The sequence below is a fragment of the Capricornis sumatraensis genome, chromosome 18 (assembly GCF_032405125.1).
Source record: "Capricornis sumatraensis isolate serow.1 chromosome 18, serow.2, whole genome shotgun sequence".
Classification (NCBI taxonomy): Eukaryota; Metazoa; Chordata; class Mammalia; order Artiodactyla; family Bovidae; genus Capricornis; species Capricornis sumatraensis.
In genome coordinates this window covers 45883882-45907424 of record NC_091086.1, presented here as the reverse complement: position 1 = coordinate 45907424, position 23543 = coordinate 45883882, and the positions used below count along the sequence as shown (strand labels likewise).

General features: G+C 38.2%; 2 protein-coding genes across 2 annotated transcripts; one reads left to right on the top strand and one right to left on the bottom strand.

The window, feature by feature from the left end:
* Positions 1-3632: 3632 nt before the first annotated feature.
* RAD1 (RAD1 checkpoint DNA exonuclease) lies at positions 3633-10725 on the bottom strand. The gene is made up of 6 exons (XM_068990722.1): positions 10663-10725; positions 9980-10207; positions 8726-8834; positions 6886-7144; positions 4654-4752; positions 3633-4348 (listed from the first exon to the last, which is right to left on the bottom strand). Exons 2-6 carry the CDS (start codon positions 10172-10174, stop codon positions 4171-4173), a joined length of 840 nt encoding a protein of 279 aa, XP_068846823.1. The 5' UTR covers positions 10175-10207; positions 10663-10725; the 3' UTR covers positions 3633-4170.
* Positions 10726-10929: 204 nt separating this feature from the next.
* On the top strand, positions 10930-19672 carry BRIX1 (biogenesis of ribosomes BRX1). The gene is made up of 10 exons (XM_068990570.1): positions 10930-11088; positions 13226-13337; positions 15020-15063; positions 16432-16502; positions 17223-17272; positions 17379-17452; positions 17608-17658; positions 17785-17886; positions 18864-18992; positions 19237-19672. Exons 1-10 carry the CDS (start codon positions 10930-10932, stop codon positions 19504-19506), a joined length of 1062 nt encoding a protein of 353 aa, XP_068846671.1. The 3' UTR covers positions 19507-19672.
* The last annotated feature ends 3871 nt before the right edge of the window (positions 19673-23543 follow it).

Here is a 23543-nt window from a genome sequence, read left to right as displayed (position 1 = left end):
CATAGCTTTTATTTTTCCCTTGTTATCGCTCCTCAGTTACCTGAGCTGATTTAGTGGAGCTCAAACACCTGTCTTTGGGATCCACGTGTGTTTCTAAGAACATTTCTATCACTCATCAGTGCTTATCCAATCACATCTTGGTTCTTCATTCAAGGTTATTTTCTCATTTTATTCTGTTTAGTCTGTGAAACCTAGTAATCAGCCAGAATCCACAGTATTAGTAGTGAGCAGTGTTCTGCTGTGGCAGGAGGACATATATACTGGTTTATCCGGTGGTCTGGCCACAGACTGCTAGGCTTCCTCCTGGTAGCTGCTGCTCTCCCTTAGCTGATTCCAAGAGTGCTTTAAGCTTGGCACCCAGGAGTAGGGTTTCCGCTTACAGCTCTGGCCGAAGGCACCTATATTCCACTGAACTTCTCTGCAAGTACTTATGAACTGGTCACTCAGTGACTCACTGAAGATTTTAGCCCTTCTTGGAGATGGGACTGATGTTCTTGCCCAGAATATGCTGAGTTGACTAAAGCAGCCTCAGAAGAGTGGCTTCTATTTTCACACACGCAGTTGAAAACAGTTTTTCAACAATGACTGTGATAAAAACAAAGTATTAGAAGTGGCCACTCAGACTCCACTTTGGGTGGCACTAAAATTTAAAAATTTTACTATTTTGTGAGGTCCCAAAGTCTTAACATTTCCAAACTGACAAACCTCTATCAATAAAACAATAGCATAAAGTATTACATTGTAAAATAAAACATTATTGTGTAACCCTGTTGTCTCATTTGAAATTATTTTTAGTATCTCGTTTTTCTTTGTTGACAGTACAAAATTCCCACCTGTCCCCTGAGATTTTGATTTTAAAATGTTTTATGAAATGGTTTTAATATCCTTCTATCTGATAAAATAGAAAGCTGCCATCTATCTTGGTTCTAAAAGTTTAAAAATGTTACCATTTTGTGAAATCCCCAAGTTTTAAGAAACCACATTGGAAATGTTCAGCACAATACAACTTAATATAAAGTTTTACTCTTGGAAAACTGGAGCTGAGAACTAAGCTCCTTTTTAAACTCGTTCAGTGGGAAGCAGCGATCTGGACAGCCAATCACAACACCTGCGGTTTCCAGCCGCCCTAGTCCGTAAGGTCATACCCAACTTAGACATTCCTTTGGTTATCGGGCACCGAAATTTCTGAGATAGATGGGGGTTAGCTACTTTCTTTCAGTCCCTGTAACCGAATTAGAAAGAAAACAAACAAAACCAAGCCCAGCCCAAACTCTCCCACATATAAATTTTAATAAATGTTCATTAGTAAGCAGAGTTTCTGCTACCGGCTCTGGAGGTTCAGTAATGCCTTACCTCCAGGTGTTGGCATTCACCCATCACTTTGCATTAAAGGTCCACTTAAGGCAAACCTGACAATATTCCAGAGATGGGACTGTCCTAATCCAGTCAGCAACAAGCAACAGGAATCCGTGGACAAATGGCAGGAAGTAAAAGTCAAGCCTCAGGCACGAGTCCTAGGGGTACAGACTACAGGCCTCACTAGATTTTTTTCTGTAAAGTGATGGGGAACTACTCTGAAATAATTTAGTTCACATCTCCTGAATACCTCGTTTTAACAGTGAGAGCCACTACTATTAACTAGGAGTTACATCCAGTCAACGAGCTATAAATTTCAAAAAGTTAACCTACTTCAAACATTTACTCTTTTATTGAGGTTTCTGAAGTGACTGAGATATGGATGCCAGGAACACCCATGCCAGCTGCCTGGGGGCATTTCTGATTAGAGGTTGAGCTGTCCACTGCTGGGGCAGGAAAACCCACGGCAGAGCTGCTAACTGCTGCAGGGGAGCATGTATAACCTGACACGTGTATAAAAATGCTACGACTACAAACTCAGGAAAAGAGAAAATACTACTTCCCAATTCCTCAGGACCCAACAGATTTTGTTTCAGGTGGGGACAAGAGCCAGCTGTATGAAGACGGAAAGGGGAAAAGGGAGTCTATGTAGTTCTGAACCCCCCCACCCCAAGCTGTAGGGGCTGTCACATGCTGCCCTTTCAGCAATGGTAACTAATGCTTAGCAGGACTTCAGAGTATCACAGAAACTGTGTGGCTTCTTGTAAAAAAACAAAACACATATATTACAAGACATTTTTATTAAGACAGTAAAATTTAACATTTTTGTTTTGAATCATTCCATCAGTTCTAGGTGGAAGCACATCATAAGTAGGGAATAAACTAACTAAAAATAGAAAAAAATAGCTACTCTAAGTACAATTTTATTAGAAAGACTATGAGGTAAACTTCAGAAAGGCAAAGCTAAATCTTAGTCTTTTGTGACACGTGAACTCAAATTATAGTCACCAAAGCATCTGCGTTGCCCAAGGAAGTGCTCCCCCCAGTGGTCTCTCATAGGAACTTGAACAAAGTTAGGCTAGCAAATTAGGGAGTCAAACAGAACACACATAACTAGCAAATTCTTTATTAAAACATATCTTGATGTTACAGTGACTGAGAAAGAATTAAACTTATTAGCTCCTGAATTCTAAGTAACTCAAGATATGTTCAGCTGAAATAGTAGTCTTAAATGTGCAAAAATGTCAGTCTTATTTAATCATAGGTTCAACTTTCATAGTGACTAACAATCTGAAAGTGGAGGTCCTATTATCTGATGAATATTTACTCTATCCTGGCACTATTTGAGATACTAGACATGCCAATGGAAAAAAACCAAGTAACTGTCCAATTTTAAATTTAAAGGAAAATTGTAGTCCTTGAAATGTTTACTGATTAAGTATTTTCATAATTATGTTTTAGATGTGTTTTGTTCTTAATGCTTATTGAGACAAAAAAAAATCTGGACATTTGGCAGATTCGATCATTTCCTTCTTGAACACATACTGTAACTTTACAAACTCCAATGACTTTTGTACCAGCTGGGCATCCCGAGATTGCCTGAGAGACTTAACTAGTTATCGGGCATTCACCCTGGGCTAGATACCCAGCACTGCACGAGTCGTACAGGTACCTAGGAGCAGCGCCTATGTGCCCACCCACTGAGATATGCCTTAGTTTGGTTGAGAAACTTATTTCCAAAAAAAAAAAAAATTGTTTCTGGTTGCACTAGGTCTTCGTCGCGTGCAAGCTCTTCTCTAGTTGCAGGGCACGGGCTCTAGGGCACATGAGCTCAGCAGCTGCGGCTGCCAAGCTCTAGAGTACGGGCTCAGCAGCTGTGGTACACGGGCATAGCTGCTCCACAGAGTGTGGGATCTTCCAGGATCAGGGATGGAACCTGTGTCTCCTGCATTGGCAGGTGGATTCTTTACCACTGAGCCACGTGGGAAGCCCTGGTTGAGGAACTCTTATAGGCAAATAGAAGGTATCTCATAAGTACTTACTACAATGAATGGTTTTCAGAACAAGATGAAAATCTGTAATTCTGAAGACTGTTTTATATCATGTTCATAGATGCCTTCAAAATGTAAATAAATCATATAATTATTTAGACATGTTTGGTGACACCTAAACTTCAGAACACTGGCAAAGCAGTCACTTCAATACAATTAAAATGCTATTAAAAAAAAAATATCCTTCAAAACAGTGGTTCTCAAACTTTAGCAAGGATCAGAATGTTGGGGGTGGCGGGGGAGAAGATGGGGGAAGCTGTTTAAACTACAGATTGCTCGCCCCGCCCCCAGAGTTCCTGACAAGTTTCCAGGGGGTCTAGGCATGACACTCTGAGAACCACTGTTTTATGACAGAGTCTCCAGAATTCCAACTAGGAAGTGATGTCCATATGCTATTGCTTTTTCTAATAGTGAATAAATAAAACAACATTTCTGATATGGCTTCACCAAACTTCAAATTTTTATACTCTTGGAATGTCCTACTTAAGTAGAATAACACATAAAACTTATGCACCTTGACTTACAACAATTTCCGTGAGTTCAAAAGACAGAACCACAGACTAGTCCAGTACTGGATAATCTACGTCAACATCACTGACAAAACCTACAGCAACTATCGGGAAAGGGACTGTGCTGCTCCTCCTCCCTGCTTCTTCCCCTTCGAAAATCTTAATAGGAAGTCACGGAGGGATTGCACTCAGCATGAGAACATGACCTACTATGCATGTGTACATAAATAATGGGTGAACCACCATACTGAAGACTAAGAGTCAGGAACTTCTTCATCAGGACAGCAGTAATATTCCACAAAGCATATTTGTCCATCTTCATTTCTAATCATATACTGTAATGAGAGAAATCCTCGGTTATCTGTTCGAATAGATACCTTACAAGACAGGACTAATGCCTTTGTAGAGGGTTTCAGTAAAGAAATCTTGTATCTGCAGAAAAGTAAACAAAAAGCTGTTATTTGGACACATTTAAAGCATAAAGGACAAAAGTTAGCCAAGAACTACGAAATAGCAAATATAAGAACAGAATCAAATGGCCGTCCAATTTGCTAATATTTTCTTCATTTTGAAAATTTAATTCACTATCACAATGCCAAATTCCCAAGTAAACCCAGCAACCTACTATTTATTTTTTGCTATACTTTTATCTATACATTGAAAATCTTAAAAAATTTTATTTAATAGAAATATAGTATTTAACCTCGCCTTCATCACCAAAATGGCAACCTACTGACCTGTTGACCTGGGTCTGACTGCAGTGAAATGATTCCATCAAATCAGAATCTTTGGGATAGTCAAGGTGGGAGCTTCCTGCATTCCCAAAAGTAGATAACCTATAGTACAAAATGAGCAATTCATTTACTCATTGGTTCAACAATAAGCCACATTAGTATCCAAATAAGCAAACACTTCCTTAAGAAGCTCATTCTGGTGAGCGGAACCGGTAAGTAGACAGCTGTAGACAAGGCACTGTAACAATGACATAAAAAGATTCCTGTGGGATGCTGCAGTACAGAGCTAGCAACTAATAAATGACTTTGCAAAAAGCCAGTCACAGAAGGAATCTAGGGGGCTCTGCCTCCATTTCATTACCTTAATATTACTTTGACATTGTCCCTCCCTCTTCCTCAAATCAGAACCATGTAACAGGAGAGTGGAGGAGTGACGGAAAACCCTGATCTATGTCGACGGCAAGCCCAGGGCCCTGCCAGCTATGTCTACTGCCACACCAAGCAATTAGGGCTTTTGTGTGTCTCAGATGCTTTTCAGGCTGTTTTATGGTTTTCTTTGCTTGGGAATATCAGTAGTTTGCAGACAATTTGTGAATGTTTATGTTTACTTAACTTACTGATCATTTGTTTTGGAAAGTGAAAGTGTTAGTGGTTCAAGTCCTGTTCGACTCTTTGTGACTCCATGGACTGAAGCTCACCAGGTTCCTCTGTCATGGGATTCTCCAGCAAGAATACTGGAGTGGGATGCCATGCCCTTCTCCAGAGGACCTTCCTGACCAAGGGATCGAACCTGGGTATCCTGCACTGCAGACAGATTCTTTACCATCTGAGCCACCTGGAATTAACATACATGAGCACTGTAGGTGAGCTCTATGTGAGCACAGTGATAAAGACCTAGGTGTTTGCTGGCTGATGGTTCCCAAATCTATATTTTTAGTCTAGACTGATCTCCTGAACTCTACATCTATCTATCCAACTACTCCTTAGTGTCACAGGCTCAAGTTTAACATATCCAGAAAAAAATATTTCAACTTCCAGTTCCCCACCACCAAATCATTTCCTGTATGGGAGATGAAAAATACCATGATTCATCTAGTCACCCATGCTGAGAGAGATCATTTAGATGGGGAGCCTCTGGAATACTCTGTTAAAATGCCTGGAATCTTTAATTCACATCACTGCTTAAGTAGGGTTATACTCATTTCCATTTTGATTAGCATTTTAACCAATCTTGAGCAAATTTTTTAACTACCTAACCAATAAGGAGGAGGAAATGGAGAAGGAAATGGCAACCCACTCCAGTGTTCTTGCCTGGAGAATCCCAGGGATGGAGGGAGCCTGGTGGGCTGCCATCTATGGGGTCGCAAAGAATCAGACACGACTGAATTAACTTAGCAGTAGCAGCAACCAATAAGAAAAGCCTGCAGTTCTTCTAAAGTAGATACAAAAAGAATAATTACACTTCTTATACCGTATGTATTTAACTCCTTTACTCTAATATTCTGAAGTAGTTCAAAAGAGTAGAAATAAGTAAATTCTCTGATTTTAATCCTGAAGAGTTTTGCCATTTCATTTGTTAGGTAAAATATGAGAAGCAGCTTCACAGTTTTTGGTACTATATTCCCGCTGAAAATTGTCCTCTTAGGAAGCTCACCTTGACCATGCCTCCCTAAGTACTCCTGTGCTGGTTCCCTAATCTTAATGGTATGAAATTTTCTTCTCTCTAAGGTGTTTCATGTATATCCTTATCACCTTGATTTTAAGCTCTTCCTTCCTGTAATGCTTAATGTAAATATGCACACTCTAGGTGAATGACCCTTAGTGAATGAACCATGTATAGAAAACACCTATTTCCTCCAGCATCCTGTACTAACTTGGAAAAAAGAGATACCACATGCTGTAAACACCTTTTGCAAAAGTTTAAGCCCAATTTTCCTCACAATGCAACTGATCTATAATGGTAAGTAGTACAGCACTGAAATGACTAGTTTATGAACTCAGAGACGGGGCTACTCTTCTAAAAACCAACACTACCTATGAAGCTTTCAATAGTGAGTGAGTCTCCCTGGGTCTTCTAGTGTCCTGACACATAAAAGTATGAAGAAAGAGTAGAAGCTCTCTGAAGTTCTGAAAATTCTTGTATCCTGGGTAACAAAAACTTTGCATCCTAAGCAAATGTGTAAGCAGGTAGATGGAGTAAACTACATTAACTAGGACTGCAGGGCTTTCAAGTACCTGAAATAAGGTTTATCTGGAGACATGGTGATCTGCAGGACCTCACTCGTCATATCCAGCTCAGAGAATGCTTCACGGAGCCCCTCTGACTGCAGAATAATTTTATTAATGACATTGGTGCTGCAGAAATCAAAATCCAGAGTCTCCTCAGGCTCCTGAGTATTGATTTTACACACTGTCACCACACCTCCTTCTTCTAGAAACAGCATCAGAGGGTAACCATAACCTTGGTAACACATCCGAAGTGCAGTAAAAGTCCCTGCAAAGGAAACAAATCATACTCTGGGCTTAGTTTTAGAGCTCTGGGCTCAGCTTCTCCTCAAATCATGCCTACAACTCAAGAATATTATACTGTGTCCATTTCTAGCATATATATTTGTATATCCTTATGAGAAGGGATCACATCTTCCCTGATAATAGTTGTGTGTAGACAATTCCAAAAATAACTGCAAAAAACTGGGAATAAAATACTCTTTGAAATAGTTTTCCAGGTTGCAAAAAAAAAAAAAAACAACACTTCAGAGATAGCTAGGTGATTATATATAAATATACAACTTCAGGATGGAGAATCTATACAGTCTATATCGCATGTATTAATAATAACTGTTGTAGGATAGACTATGCTATTCTTGAAGGTTCAGTCTGTGTTAACAATGAATTGCTTTCATATTGTCTTATGATAACATCAATGTATTTGCTGTGATAAGGACCCTCTCAACATTTTCTACTGGGAGATAGTCTTTATATTTTACCACATCTTAAGGTCTGCTGCTAAGTCACTTCAGTCGTGTCCGACTCTGTGTGACCCCACAGACAGCAGCACACCAGGCTCCGCCGTCCCTGGGATCCTCCAGGCAAGAACACTGGAGTGGGTTGCCATTTCCTTCTCCAATGCATGAAAGTGAAATGTGAAAGTGAAGTCGCTCAGTCGTGTCCGACCCTCAGCGACCCCATGGACTGCAGCCTTCCAGGCTCCTCTGCCCATGGGATTTTCCAGGCAAGAGTACTGGAGTGGAGTGCCATTGCCTTCTCTGTCTTAAGGTCTAATTGGGAGAAAAAGGGTGATTAATGGAGGTTAGGGTTTTAGCTCTGCAAAACAATAAAGAGGAGAAGGAATATGACAGGACATGCGACTCCTCTTTCTTACTGGGTGGAGAACCACACTGAGGAATGGAAGAAGGCAGATGCTTTTATGGAAAACCAGTTGGGGATCACTGCATTAGAAAATTATAATTTTAACCAATTCCAATAATAATGGAATTGTCAGTACAAAATTAAAACATATTTTCTAGAGGACCATAACTGATCCTTTCCTATGAAGTAAAAATCATCCTTCTGGGGTTTCCCTGTAGTTTTAACTATTTCTAAAAGTATATGACTATTTTAAAGAAAAGCATTTAGGAAAATAAACTTAATTTATAAATAGGGCTTAAAGAAAAAAGAGTAAATGTCAAACACAGTGAACTGGGAGTCAGGACAACTGCTATCTATTTTCTCTGCCACTAACTATAATTCTTGACAAATTAGGGAAAAGAAGCAATTAAAATATATTTCTCAATGTTAAACATATTTAAGACATGTTCAAAGTATTCTTTTGATTAGTTCAAATTTAAAATCCTAAAAGCTTTATAAATTAAAAGGTGAATGTAAATATAAGAACCATTAGCATCTACTAATATTATGAAAAATCAGAATACATGATTGTGGCAAATGAAAAACAAATTGGCAATTAATTTTTTAAACAAATGTTTATATTACTTATATTCTAATAATTTTCCTTTGTTTTTCTGACCATCCAGAAATGCTTTTATGTTATTATAATGACAATAAAATAGTTCACCTGGCACAGGACTTGATCCAAAAATAGACAAACAGTCTAAAAGGACAGTTAAATTAATTCGAAAAGTAACAGACTCTTCTTGAACTCTAAACTCTTGAAATATTCCAGCCTATAAAAAAAAAAGTACATGTGAAAATGTATGTTAAAGAATGAAAATGCACATATACAATTCTAGAGCTCACTTTATGTTTTTAAAATAACAATATTGTGCTAAATCCATGAAAATAATTTCTGATTATCAAACACATCTTAAAACTTTTTCAACTGAGATCCACTAGAATACTACTACTCAGTAGCTGAAGGTGTAGCTGATTTCAGTCTGATGCAAAACTTTATGAAAAGGTCCTTCATCTAGCTCCTTGGAGCTAAGCTATCTCCTACATGACTCTCCCTTGTCTCCTTTTTGTACCCATCAGTTGGGCTAAGGTCATGTGGAAAAGAGCCAAACAAATTAGACAATGCATGAGTAATAACTGACTCTCAATTTCTTTTGAGGACAGGAACCATGTCTGATTAATCCCTCTATACCTGAGGTCATACTGTACCCTTAGGTGTTCCAAAAAAAATGCTAAATTAAATGTGAAATCCTATCTGAACCACACAACTATTACTTTGTAAGAACAAACAGATTATAACCAAGACGAGGAAAAAATAATAATAGGGAAGTAGTGCAAAAGAGCATATACTACAGAAACAAATGTTGTGGGTTCTCATCCCAACCAAGCCACTTGCCAGCTATAGGACTGCTGACAAATCACTTACAAAGTTTAGCTGCCATCAGGACAGTTTTGGCACTCATGATGGACATTGCCATTTTCTACACAAAAGCACTCATTCTAGTACAGACACCAACTGACAGTTCAAACACAAATCATTTCAGTTTTCGAGTTATGTGAGAAAAAGTGCTGATGATCTGTAGTCATAGGAACTTCAGTACCCTTGCTCATAGTAAACATATGTTACCTAGAACTAAAGAAACTACATCTAAACCACTATTGTTGTGAGGATTAAATTATTTAAACACATAAACACACAAAACACTCAGAAAAAGTACCCACCTACAGTTTAATATATTTTAGACATTATTAACCATTATCTTTGTAAAACAGGGTAGGAAAAGGATTTGTTATCAGGAGAGAAAAAGAATTCAAATAATGATATTTTGTGCTCCAACTTAAATGAGGACCCTTGGAATTCATTGAGCTGGGTGAAGAATGTCACATGTCACTGGATTAAAGGTGCCAACTTCCATACCTGAATAAAAGCATTTGCTTGTACACATTTTGCGTTTTCCACTGTAACCTTGATTCCATTTTTAGTAGCGAAACACGTGGCATGTTCTCGGAAATGAATAGCCTTCAAGATAGTGGAGAGGTTCCTGACGTTGTCAAGGCTGGCCACTAAGCAGTAATCATTCTCGTCTGGGATCCTCTGGGTTAGGAGGGGCATGGTCCACGGCGCATTCGGCCCCGAGGGATGCTCCTGATGAGATCGGACAATAAAACTCCCTGTCCAGGCTGACGAGGCCCGCGATTTCAACCTGCGCTGAGCCGAGTGGAAGAAGCCTCGAAGTAGGGACTGAAACCCCACCTCTGCCACTTAACTATCTCTAACTTTGGGGGAAATTACCCTGTAAACTAGGGTTTCGTCGTCTTTAGTAAGGGGACAGTAACACGAAAAGTTACGAAGGACAGAAATACGCAACTAACACGGTCACTGGGGGTCAGTTTCGCCAAGCCAAACAGAGGCTCCGCTTCCTCAGTCAGAGAAGAGCTGTCCCGCGCCTCCAATCTTACTTCTAACAGGATATGCGCTAGGGGGGCGGGCTTGAGTCCTTGGAAGGTCCTCCAAGTGACCCAGACAACCAGCCACCACCACTCACCAGCCCACGACCCGCTTACAGACTTGTCTTGGGATCCCCAGCGCCCAAACCCTACCTTTGCGCAGCGCCCGGATGCAGCTCCTAGAAAACTGCGGAGGAAGTGGAGCGGCTCCCGCCACTCTATTCAGATATGCCGGCCACCTCGGCCACCGTCACCACAGAGATAGAAGCCTAGAGAGCCGAACGGGCCGTACCATAAAGACGGAAAGGAGGCACCATAGAGCTGCAGGACTGTGGAGCTGGAGACCGGGACCATAGAGACAGGAAGGCGGAGCGACTGGCAGAGCCGGAAGGAAGGCCCAGAGCGAAGGCGCGCGGCAAGATGGCGGCGACCAAGAGGAAACGGCGTGGAGGCCTGGCGGTTCAGGCGAAAAAGCTGAAAAGAGACGCGAAAGATGGCAAGCTGCCGGCTAAGCAGAACGAAGTATCGGAGGAGGCGGCGGAAGAAGAGAAAGATCGTATCCCAGGCCCAGTTTGCAAGGTAAAGGAGGCTTTGCGGCCGCGGCTCCACGCGCTTTCGTTGTGGTACCTACCTGATTCCCGCTCTGGGGGTTTCAGAGATGCTGGGGGTGTTAAACGGGAGCTTCGTCTCAGCTCTCCCGGCGGGACCAGCTGCCGCGTTTACGTCTAACCCTAGTGCACGTGGCTGCACTCTTGGCAGGCTGCTGACTGAGCAACTTGACCGATTTCAAAGATGTTACCTGGCTCGCCGAGAAGCGACTTTCGGGGACTGTCCCAGTGTTTGGTCTTCATTTCCTTCGTATTTTGTTGTTGTCGGAGGAAGGAATTCTTCCTTAAACTTGCTTGTCTCTCTCTAGTATATATCCCTTCCAGTGATGGGATATCCAGAATATTCCCGTATTTTGAATGTTGAAGTTGGTTATGCGGTTCTTTAAAAAGCTACTGTCCTTTGGGACTGTGCTTTAAACGTGACTTTTAAAATTTTACTTTTAATTGCTTTACAGTGTTGTGTTGTACAGTTTTCTAATGTACAACAACGTGAATCAGCCAAAAGTACACATATATCCATTCTTTCTTGAACCTCATTCCCATTCCATCCCCGACTTGTTTAGTTTGTAACTCTCAAGGGATACGAAAAACTAGGGTAGATACTATGAGTTTTAGGTGTACTTGGCAAAGTTTTAATGTGCCAAGCACTGAAAGAAGTTAGGTTTCCCGTGCTTTGGGATTGCAAGACCACTTTCTCCTAAAATGTTGGAGTTTAGAAGGAAACTAAGAACTGATATGTAAGTTGGTGGTTTTTATTCAGAAGAAGGTGAACACAAGTTGTTGAATCTTTCATTCATCTGAGAGCTCCTTAAGCTAGATAAAATACTGTGGAGGCAGTTGGTCTGATGTAGTGATTTCCTTCTGTCGTCTCCTGCCACCTCCACCACAGCTTAGCATAGATCTGTATATACCGCGTAGTGAATGATGGGTATATGTGGCAAGCACTGGGAAAGGAGTTAGCTTTGAGGAATGAAAGATTAGCTTGAATTCTAACCCTGATATTAATTAACGGGGACATTTTGAACACTTCTCACTTGCAAACTAAGGAAGAAAATGTAGTTTACTTTTTGTGAAGAGTAAACTGGACTTCTTGTAGATTTTCTGTAAATGTTAGTATTCTCACTCTTCCCAGAGGAGCTAAAAAGAAATGTGATGGTATCTGTCATCTGAGTCATAATATGAAATTTTTTATTTAAGTGCAGGAGATAAACATTCCTTTAGAATAACCAGATAAGGGATCATGAAGGATTCAGCCTTTGAATTGGATCCCAAGGTGAGGCCAAAATTTCCATATTCAGAAATGAGAGGGAACAATATAAGTCCAGAGGGAGAGAAAAAAACTAATCAGAGGTGTTGAAGTGGATGAAATGCTGGATTTGAAAAAAAAAGCCAAATTGGCTAAAGTGTAGGTAGAAATATAAATGTACTTTAGAATCTAGTGTTAAAGCTTTGTCATTTTAAACTTTGTTTAGAAAACCCTGGAAGATAAAGATGTGATTGGAGCAAGCAGGGGGTAGTCCACCTTGTCTATTGGAGGAGCTCTTGGTAGGGAGGACTAGCATTTGAAGGTCTGCAATTGTTATGAGATTATAAGAATCTGAACCTTGAAGGCAGTATCACTAAGAGAGGACTAAGAGTTGTTGGAAAGAGAAATTGACAGCATTTACTGGTACTTATGATATGAGATAAGGGCAAATGGAAGATTCAAAGCATGGGGGACTGAAATGATGGTGACATCATCAGAAAAATAGGAAGGATGTTTACTAGATTTTAAGATTTGGTATCCTAAAGTTGAATTTGAGGTAAGTCAGATACTGGATTATTTGAGCTAGAAAGAGTTCCTTATCTTTCTGTAGAGTTAGTTGACAGTGAAAGCTGTGAGAGTGATTATGAGAACTGTCATAATCAGGAGGAGGAACTGGAGAAATTGAAGAAAAACGAAAGGAAGCCAAGGAGGTTTCTGGGTAGCAGCTGGGGTCAGTAAATGCTACTGAGATTGAATTAAAGGCTGAGGTCGGGATTGTTTGAGTTGCTACTTGGAAGCATTTATTTTTAAACAAGATAGATTCACCATGAAGTGTTAAAATTCTCACACTTTTTTCCTTTAGGGGAAGTGGAAAAATAAGGAACGGATTCTCATCTTTTCTTCTAGAGGAATAAATTTCAGAACAAGACATTTAATGCAAGACTTGAGAATGTTGATGCCTCATTCTAAAGCAGGTGCTTTTATATCATATGTGTTAAAATTTCGTATTTGTAAACTTGCTTGTTTATATATTTTCACTTCTAGTCACACTTTATTCATTCAGCATGTCAGGTAAAGAACAACGACTTCTCAGAAGTTTTATCTGTTCAGTGCCAAGATTTTTCCAATTAATATTTTTTAGAAATTCTCTGCAAAATTCATTAAGCATTGTCTTCTCTAAAACATTTTTTGAAAGTCCGGGAATGACTTCATTATAATGTTCTCAGAGGCCGTGAGCTGGTTTGTCCTTCTAAATGAATCAAGACTGCCATGTATTATTTTCTGCATTTACAACAAAACAAAACAAAAAATGGTTCCTATTAAAAACTTAATGTATCAGGAGTATGATTTGAAGCACCTTTCAGTTGGGACTCAGTCTACTCCTAAATGCCAAGCTTTTTCTTTTATAATGGGATGTCTTACCAGCAAATGAAAACCATTTAGTAATGGGATTTGGAACCATGACAGTGTTCTCATGCAGCTGTATTTTGTGCCTGTGTTGGGAGGTGCTTAGGTTTTAATTCTTGGTAATAACATAACAGTGTTTCTGAATAAAATAACAGTGTTTCTGAAACTGAGGTCTGTAGTTACATAAAGAGAATTTTAATTTGTATTGTTTCCCTAAGTGAGTGTTTCTAAAACCTGTGTCCTAAAATTGGTTTGTGAGAACTTTCCTGTTTTGGAAAGAGATTCATAAAATTTAGGTAGACCTCATTTTATTGTGGTCTTTTTATTCACTTTTTATTTTATTATTATTATTCACTTTTATTCACTTTTTTGCAATTTTTTTTTTCTCCATATGCAGACTTGTGGTAACCTTGTGTCAGGCAAGTTTCTTGGCTCCATTTTTTCAATGGCATTTATTTGCTCACTTTGTATCTCTGTCACATTTTGATAATTCTTGCAGTGTTTCAAACCTTTTCATTGTTATTTTGTGATCTGTGATCAGTGATCTTTGAAGTTACTACCGTGGCTCACTGGAGGCTCAGATGATGGTTAGCATTTTTAGCATTAAAATATTTTTAAATTCAGGCATGTACATTGTTTGCATGTAATGTGTTTGTACATCTGATAGACTACGGTATAGTATAAGCATGACATTTATATGCACTAGGAAGATGGAGGAGCCTGGTGGGTTGCAGTCTATGGGGTCGTGAAGAGTTGAACACAACTGAGCGACTTCACTTTCATTTTTTACTTTCATTCATTGGAGAAGGAAATGACAATCCACTCCAGTGTTCTTGCCTGGAGAATCCCAGGGACGGGGGATCTATGGGGTAACACAGAGTCGGACACGACTGAAGCAACTTAGCAGCAGTAGCAAGAAATCAAAAAAATTTATGACTTGCTTTCTTTCAATATTCTCTTTATTATGGTCATCTGGAACTGAACAGGCAGAATCTCTGAGGTATGCCTGCACGCAAAGAAACACTGCCTAGATCTTTATATTTCCTGAGGACTATTTTCAATCACTCCTTTTTGTATTTCAAAAGAACAAGATTTTTAAAGAGGTCATGTGTCTTCAGCTCTAATCATTTTGAAGATCAGTAAATCTCATTTAAACAAAATTATAAAGATACTTATTTTCTAGAAAGTATGAGTGATTTGATTGAAGTAGCTTTGAAATCTTTTTAATTGTTTTTTTTTCTTTTTACAGATACTAAAATGGATCGTAAAGATAAGTTATTTGTGATTAATGAGGTAATTTAAGAAAGTAAAGTAAAATATTCTAGCAGCACTATCTAGAAGCAATATTTTAGAACATGAGAAGTTGATCATTTAAAAAATGTCAGTTATCCAGTGACTTAAATTGTTTTGTATAAGACATGCAAATTTTATGAACTTTAATTATGTACCTTCTAAATTTTTTTATAGTACTCATTGTCTATTTCACACAGTTTAGTGCTTCAGTATGTATTATTTCTTGGTCATTCTTAAATTTGTCATTCTTTCAATAAGCATATTGAGAAAAGTATTTTGCTAGTATTAAAAGCAGTGCATATGATATTTGCTCTTAAGGTATTATGGACTAGTAATAGGTTAAAATTTCAAAGTAGTGTTGAAGACTAAACTTTCATTTTTAAAGCAAATTTTTTTAAAACTTAGAATTGTTTTAGATACTTCTTTCTAGTTATTAGAAAGGCTTCTGTTATTCATTTAGCATAAAATTTTGAAGCCCTGTTCTATCATGAGATTATTCTATAGAAAGAGTGTTAAAAGAAATGCCCCTGTCATCATGGAACTTACATTCTAATGAGGGAGTCAGGCCTCTAATAGGTAGTATAATTTCAAGTGAAGATAGGAGACATAAATAGGATCTAGATTGCAGCAACTAACGCTCACAACTTAGCATGTAGTTCTATTTATTCCAAGAAAGTAAGCAACAAAAGCATTGAATTGATGAATTCTTTAAGCCTCAGGTAGTGTATATATATAGTGTGTATATATTAATTTATAAATACTACAATAATAAAGGACTTCATTCCCTTATTGCTTTTGTGCATTTCTCACTTGTGACTTTATAAATCTTTAAGACGTTGACGTTTACTTCAACTTGAAATAGGTTTTGTATACTCCTTAGTGATTTTATAGAACCAAATCACAGAAATGGTAGTACAGATGAGGAAGAAAAAACATAAATTTCTTGAGCTTAAAATAGAACAGCAAAAGAGTTAAACATCAAAGTAATGGTTATAAAGGATGTTTTTGGTTCTTTAAGGACTGTTTCTGCAATTGGTGAGGTTGTAATATGCTTTATTCCTGGGGTTGTTTTTAATCTTAGTAGTTTGTACACAGGAATATGGTCAGAAGAAGAGGTTCCCCAAGGGAGGCCAGTTAAAATGCTAGACCAGAAATAGTAGCTGTTTCCGTCAAAGAGGTGGGCAGAGCATAGTTTACCTTATGCAGAAAATCTAAACATTTCTGCAAATAAATCTACTTTGATTTAGACCTATGTAACCTCTTAACCTGCTGACGTATTCTTGGAGGAATCTGAATATTCATTCTTTGAATTGCTTTAGATCTTAGTTTTATTATGTACTTTATTTTTCTATACTTTGCTACATTTAGGTTTGTGAAATGAAAAACTGCAATAAATGTATCTATTTTGAAGCTAAGAAAAAACAAGATCTCTATATGTGGTAAGAGAATGTATTTTTTTTAAATTTTTTAAATTATGAAAGTATAACACATTTACAGGAGACTTGGAAAATAAAAGTTATAGTTCTACAATATATTGCAATTATTTTTTAGTAGATTAATTATGATTTTTAGTTGGAGTTTCAATATCAAACTCTCAAAAATTAATAGAATGAATAGACAGAAAAGTAGAAGAATATAGTGGACCTGAAAAGCACTGTGAACCAGTTTAATATAATTAAGATTTATCTAGTTTTCACACAACAGCAGGATACAAATTGTATTCAAGTTCCCAGAGACTATAAACCAGGAGACACTGGAACATATCTAGGGATGTACAACAAATGCAAAAATTCCATGGTCTAAAGGTATTGAAACCATAGAGTCTTTTCTTTCAAAACTGTGAAATTATGTTAGAAATCAATATTGAAAGAGAATGTATTAAATAAATTTGGGAATATGTGAATACTGTTAGCACTTTATGGTATCTTTTCTTTTTTTTAAACTGTGCATTTTATGTTTCTGACTGCACCGTGTGGCATGTGGGATCTTAGTTCCCAGACCAGGAATCAAACCTGTGTTCCCTTGCATTGGAAGTACAGGGTGTTAACCACTAGACCACCAGGGAAGTCTCTGTGGTATCTTTTAAATTGAGCTGGTAGTAAGCTTTTACTACATTCTAAATTCTAATTAGTTGAAAAAGCTTCTTTTATATTTTTTAGGCTTTCAAATTCACCTCATGGACCATCTGCTAAATTCCTTGTTCAAAATAGTAAGTTGACTCAATTTAAATTTTTTTTGTGTGAGAAAATTGAAAATAATCTTTTGGGATAATTGTGCCAAAGTTATAACTGTTTTTGTTGTTATAATTTTTCTAGTTCATACCCTAGCTGAGCTAAAGATGACTGGAAACTGTTTAAAAGGTTCTCGGCCCCTCTTGTCTTTTGACCCTGTAAGTTTCTCATTCAGTGTATGAGGTTTAATTTTCTTACTGTGCATGGTTGTTTTTTTTGAGTGGATATAGTTGTATAATTCAATTTAGTTAATAAAACACAATTTTAAGCACAATTAATGTTGTCAAATAATATGTTCACTTTATTCTTATAGGTTTTTGATGAATTACCACATTATGCTTTGTTAAAAGAGCTCTTAATTCAGGTAAATAGCTTTACTAGAAACTGTTTTTAGTAAAATATTATAAATAAGTGTCTTCCTTTTAACTTTATCTAAAACACACATGGTATGTCATAGAGTACAGAACTAACATGTCCCTTTTTCCACTAGATCTTCAGTACACCACGGTATCATCCCAAAAGCCAGCCATTTGTGGACCATGTGTTTACATTCACCATTTTGGATAATAGGATATGGTTTCGGAACTTTCAGGTTAGCTTATATTTTTAATTATATAAGTTAGGATATATAGTGTTTATGATATGGAATAGGCAAATGATACTCTTTTTCTCTTACATAGCTTTCTTTTCCCTACAGACTTGTAGTAAATAACCCCTGTTTCATAACCTAAGTTCATGGCTATCAGCTGAGTATGGATTTTCTCACAAGTCACTAGACATTGAGTAAAATATAAGTTTCTCTCCTAAGAGGTTAGAGTCTGCTGGGGCTGGGGTGTGGTTTTAGACTTAGAAAAACATAGCCCCCGTAGAAAACATTTAATGAGAACTATCAGATGAGTCATACAGTGATTCATTCAGGAGGAGAGGTGGATGAAAACAGCAAGACAGAATTTCAGACAGCGTGTGAAATAAACTGGGCTTTTTTCTGCTTGTGTTAAGCAGAAAAGATGTGAGTTAAACATATCCCCTTCTTAACCTCTGAATGTAGCCCTACCTTAAGCAAAAAATAGTAATATTTGTGGTTCAGAAGTTGCTCCTTAATTCCACAGTCAGTAGCCATTCAAAAATAAATTTTGCCATATACCCTTTTATATGCCTTTTAATCTAATTTGAATTAGATTTATAAAAACAACTCAAGGATTGATTTAAATTTTGAAAGAGTGCCTTATAGGGTGCTTGAATACATTTTGTTCTCATGGTTGCAGTTTTAAATATTTTAGTTTTGCAAGAAGACATGTTTTGTGAGAAGCTAGATACAGACCAGATTGAAATGACTCAATTTTAAAGACACACTGAAAAGACATTTATATTTTCCTATGACAGCTACCTGTAACCAGTGATACATTTCAGAAAATATTGATGATTTGGCATTTGTCAAGTTTCCCTTCCACCTTAACTTTATTGGTTGTTAGTTCTTTTAGGCACATTTGTAATGAGGATATAGCCCGTGTACCATTTAGAAGTATTTTATTCAAATCAAAATGAAATGTTTCCTTTTTTTAATTAAAGATCATTGAAGAAGATGCTGCTCTTGTAGAAATAGGACCCCGTTTTGTCTTAAATCTTATAAAGATTTTCCAGGGAAGTTTTGGAGGACCAACTTTGTATGAAAATCCTCACTACCAGTCACCAAACATGGTAAGCTGTTTCTGTTCACTGGTCCTTGATGTCCTAAAACTTTTGGGCCAAAGTAATTCTGTCAGATAAGTGTTCTGTTAACTGTGAAACTGAATTTGGTTTTTGCTGCATCCAGTCTTACAGATTATTTTTTTTTTTTGATGATGCAGGGTAAAGGGAAGTAGGTTTCATAAGTGAATGTCCTTGCCATGTATAAAATGTTTATTTTTATTCAAAAGCACCTTTCATATTTTTTTGTTTCTAGCATCGGCGTGTCATAAGATCCATCACAGCTGCAAAATACAGAGAGAAACAGCAAGTGAAAGATGTGCAGAAGCTGAGAAAGAAAGAACCAAAGACTATTCTACCCCATGATCCCACTGCAGATGTTTTTGTTACTCCGGCTGAGGAAAAGCCAGTAGAAATACAGTGGGTGAAACCAGAGCCAAAAGTCGATTTGAAAGCCAGAAAGAAAAGGATTTACAAAAGACAAAGAAAAATGAAACAGAAGATGAGCAGTGGGAATGCAAAATGAATCAATGGAGAACTAATTGGATTTCAGTTGTTTTATATTTATTTTGTGTTCAGTGTGTAAATACTTTTGTTATTTGCGATGACCTTACATCTAATTAGTGTGACATTTAAAAGAAAAAGCTTAAGATTTTGTGACTTTGGTCCGGGTGGGTCTATGTTTTTCTAAATAAAATATCACCAGAACTCATCACCTAATTTCTGTTTTTCTTTTTCAAGCTTTACATATTACTAAAAACTTAGCACACTTAAGGTTTAGGCCTACTGTCTTGAATTAAAATTTTCAGTTTATTAAAGCTGAAATTCAGGCAGATTTATTGGATTGTTATTTTATGTAAAACAGTATTAGGCACTTTGAGGGCATTGTTTCAGATGGTACAGTGAGGGTAGAGTGCTAGCAGGGGAAAGCATCTTACTGAAGTTTGAGTCCCTGAGTCACAAGGCATGGAAAGAGCCAACTTCTCTTGTTTACTTACCCTGAAAAAATATGAGAAAAACATTTAGGTTTTGCATAAGTTGATATATGTATTGAAAGTGTTTTGTAGATTACAAATTTAATTGAGAAGCAGTGGGTGCAAATTACTTAACAGTAAAAGGAAGAAAAACGGAACAGTTAGGGCACCAGAACATGAGAATTTTTCCTGTTATGAAAGAACTTTATTTGAAGCAGAGAGAGCACTGGGCTTATCACCCTGAAGAACGATTAGTAATAGGATTCTGGGTGCAGGTGGCTGGGGACAGGGTAGGGCCATGCGTGTGGGGTTTTGTCACTTTTTTCCTGCTAATCGTTTTCCCGTCCTTGCTCTGCAACATTAGTAATTGCACAGTGTTCTACTCTGCCACACCTCAGCAGTCCCTTGTTGGATATGTATTTCAGCTTTATCTTTTCTGGTATAGATGGTTGCAGCAAACATTCTATACATATTTTGTACAATATATGTAGTTAAGAACCCTGGTCAAAAGTTAGAAACTTGTTCCTCTAAATATTGTACCTCACCAGAGGTTAGTGTTCATTTCCTTGTACGCTTGTTAATGGTGAGAGAATCTCTGTCAATTTGATAGGTAAAAAATACGAATACTGTGTTTTGGCTGGGTATTGGTTTTTCTTTTGTGACTAATACTGTTTTTGTGTGGTAGTTACATGAATTTGTTGGAGAAGGAAATGGCAACCCACTGCAGTATCCTTGCCTGGAAAATCTCATGGACACAGGAGCCTGGTGGGCTGCAGTCCACGGGGTCGCAAAGAGTTGGGCACGACTGAGCAACTAACGCTTACTTCGGGGGAAAAAGCCGTTATTTAAGCAATTGAATATAGGATGAAAATAAGATATTATTGTAATCATTTATGTGGATACCTCATTTGAATGAGAATTTCTCAAGTCTATGTTCATTTAGAAGTCAGCCTGTTTAGATCTTCCTTTAGGCTGAAATTTACATACAGTGTAATTGTCTTTAAATTTTGATACAGTATTACAAGCAAAATGGATCCTCTTTCCCTCAGGGGGAAAAAAAGGCAAGTGACTGAGAAGTAGCAAAACCAGATGGAATTGGAGAAAGAAAAAAGTCATTTTTTTGTTCACTTTACTCCCCTTTCCTAATTCCATTCAGTTCAGTTCATTCTCAGATAGGGAAATGTCCTGTTTTTCTTGCACTCAAACTTCTCAATCTTCCCTATTATCATTTATAATTCAAGACCATATATTATTTTCCTTCTTTGGAAAAGAGGCTAATGTATGAATTTTTATAGTGAGTTGGTTGGACAGGGTTGTGCCTAGAAACTTGAGAATTAAGAGTTGGTTTGTTTTGATTGTGCAGAGGGCAGGATGTTAGGGAAGAAAGGGGCAACTTCATAGACTTTGGGTACCCTGATCCTGTACAAGAGAGACTTGTTAGCAACAGAGCCAACCCTTCTAACCATATGTGGCTGACAGTCTAACAACTGATAGGTAAACATTCCAGGTTCTAGTGAAATATATTTGAACAGTTGTAGGGATCTTTCATTCCATAATACAGTGTATCAGTTACATCAACAAAAACCTGCTGGTTAAATACTATCCCTTAGCTGTATTTTCTTTCTTTCTTTTTTGGTGGCACCTCTTTTCTTGTGGCTTCAACAGTACATGAATCGTGAACTTCCAGATGTTAAAACTGGTTTTAGAAAAGGCAGAGGAACCAGAGATCAAATTGCCAATGTCTGCTGGATCAGCAAAAAAGAGTTCCAGAAAGACATCTATTTCTGTTTTATTGACTGCAAAAGCCTTTGTGTGGATCATGATAAACTGTGGAAGATTCTGAAAGAAATGGGAATACCAGAACACCTGACTTGCCTCTTGAGAAACCTGTATGGAGGTCAGGAAGCAACAGTTAGAACTGGACATGGAACAACAGACTGGTTCCAAATAGGAAAAGGAGTACGTCAAGGCTGTATATTGTCTCCCTGCTTATTTAACTTAAATGCAGAGTACATCATGAGAAACACTGGGCTGGAGGAAGCACAAGCTGGAATCAAGATTGCTGGGAGAAATATCAATAACCTCAGATATGCAGATGACACCACCCTTATGGCAGAAAGTGAAGAACTAAAGAGCCTCTTGATGAAAGTGAAAGAGGAGAGTGAAAAAGTTGGCTTAAAGCTCAACATTCAGAAAACGAAGATCATAGCATCCGGTCCCATCACTTCATGGCAAATATATGGGGAAACAGTGGCTGACTTTGTTTTTGGGGGCTCCAAAATCACTGCAAGATGGTGATTGCAGCCATGAAATTAAAAGACGCTTACTCCTTGGAAGGAAAGTTATGATCAACATAGACAGCATATTAAAAAGCAGAGACGTTACTTTGCCGACAAAGGTCCATCTAGTCGAGGTTGATTTTTCCCGTAGTCATGTATGGATGTGAGAGTTGGACTATAAAGAAAGCTGAGTGCCAAAGAATTGAGCTTTTGAGCTGTGTTGTTGGAGAAGACTCTTGAGAGTCCCTTGGACTGCAAAGAGATCCAACCAGTCCATCCTAAAGGAGATCAGTCCTGGGTGTTCATTGGAAGGACTAATGCTGAAGCTGAAACTCCAATCTTTTTGCCACGTGATGTGAAGAGCTGACTCATTAGAAAAGACCCTGATGCTGGGAAACGATTGAGGGCAGGAGGAGAAGGGGACGACAGAGGATGAGATGGTTGGATGGCATCACTGACTCAATGGACATGGGTTTGGGTAGACTCAGGCAGTTGGTGATGGACAGGGAGGCCTGGCATGCTGGGGTTCATGGGGTTGCAAAGAGTCGGACACGACTGAGCTACTGAACTGAACTTTTCTTGTGGGATCTTTAGTTCCCCTGACCAAGGATCTAACCCGACTCTCAGCAGTGAAAGTGCAGAGTCCTAACTGCATTCTTAACCTAAATCTATCTTGGACATGTAAGTTTAGAGCCCAGGAAGTTAGTGATGGATGTGATGGACCCATCAAGAGTGATGGATGGGTGGATCACCACAATTTTATTCATGGTGAAGAAGTGAAGTCGCTCAGTCGTGCCCGACTCTTTGCGACCCCAAGGACAGTAGCCTGCACACCGAGCTCCTCCGTCCGTGGGATTTTCTAGGCAAGAGTACTGGAGTGGGTTGCTGTTTCCTTCTCCAGGGAATCTTCCCAACCCAGGGATCGAACCCAGGTTTCCCGCATGGTAGACAGACGCTTTACCGTCTGAGCGACCAGGGAAGACCCTTATTCACGGTAGTAAAACATAAAAGCGTGTTGATGCTTCCCTCTTAAATTGTTTCAGTATAAGTCATTTTATTTATTATTATTGCTCATGCACAGTAGTCAGGACAAGGTGTATTAGAGATCTCATTAAGTGGTAACCGAAGAAAAGAGTTAAAAGACCTGGTTTTGATCCAACCGAATCCTGCCATTAATCAGTGGGGAAGTCTTGAGTTCCTCAGGCTTGAGTTTTCTCATCTGTAAAACCGTGGCTCAAATTGAGAAATTATCTTCAGAACTACAAGATGTTTTCCAGAATCTCATCCCATCAAACTCCTTTCTCATCTCA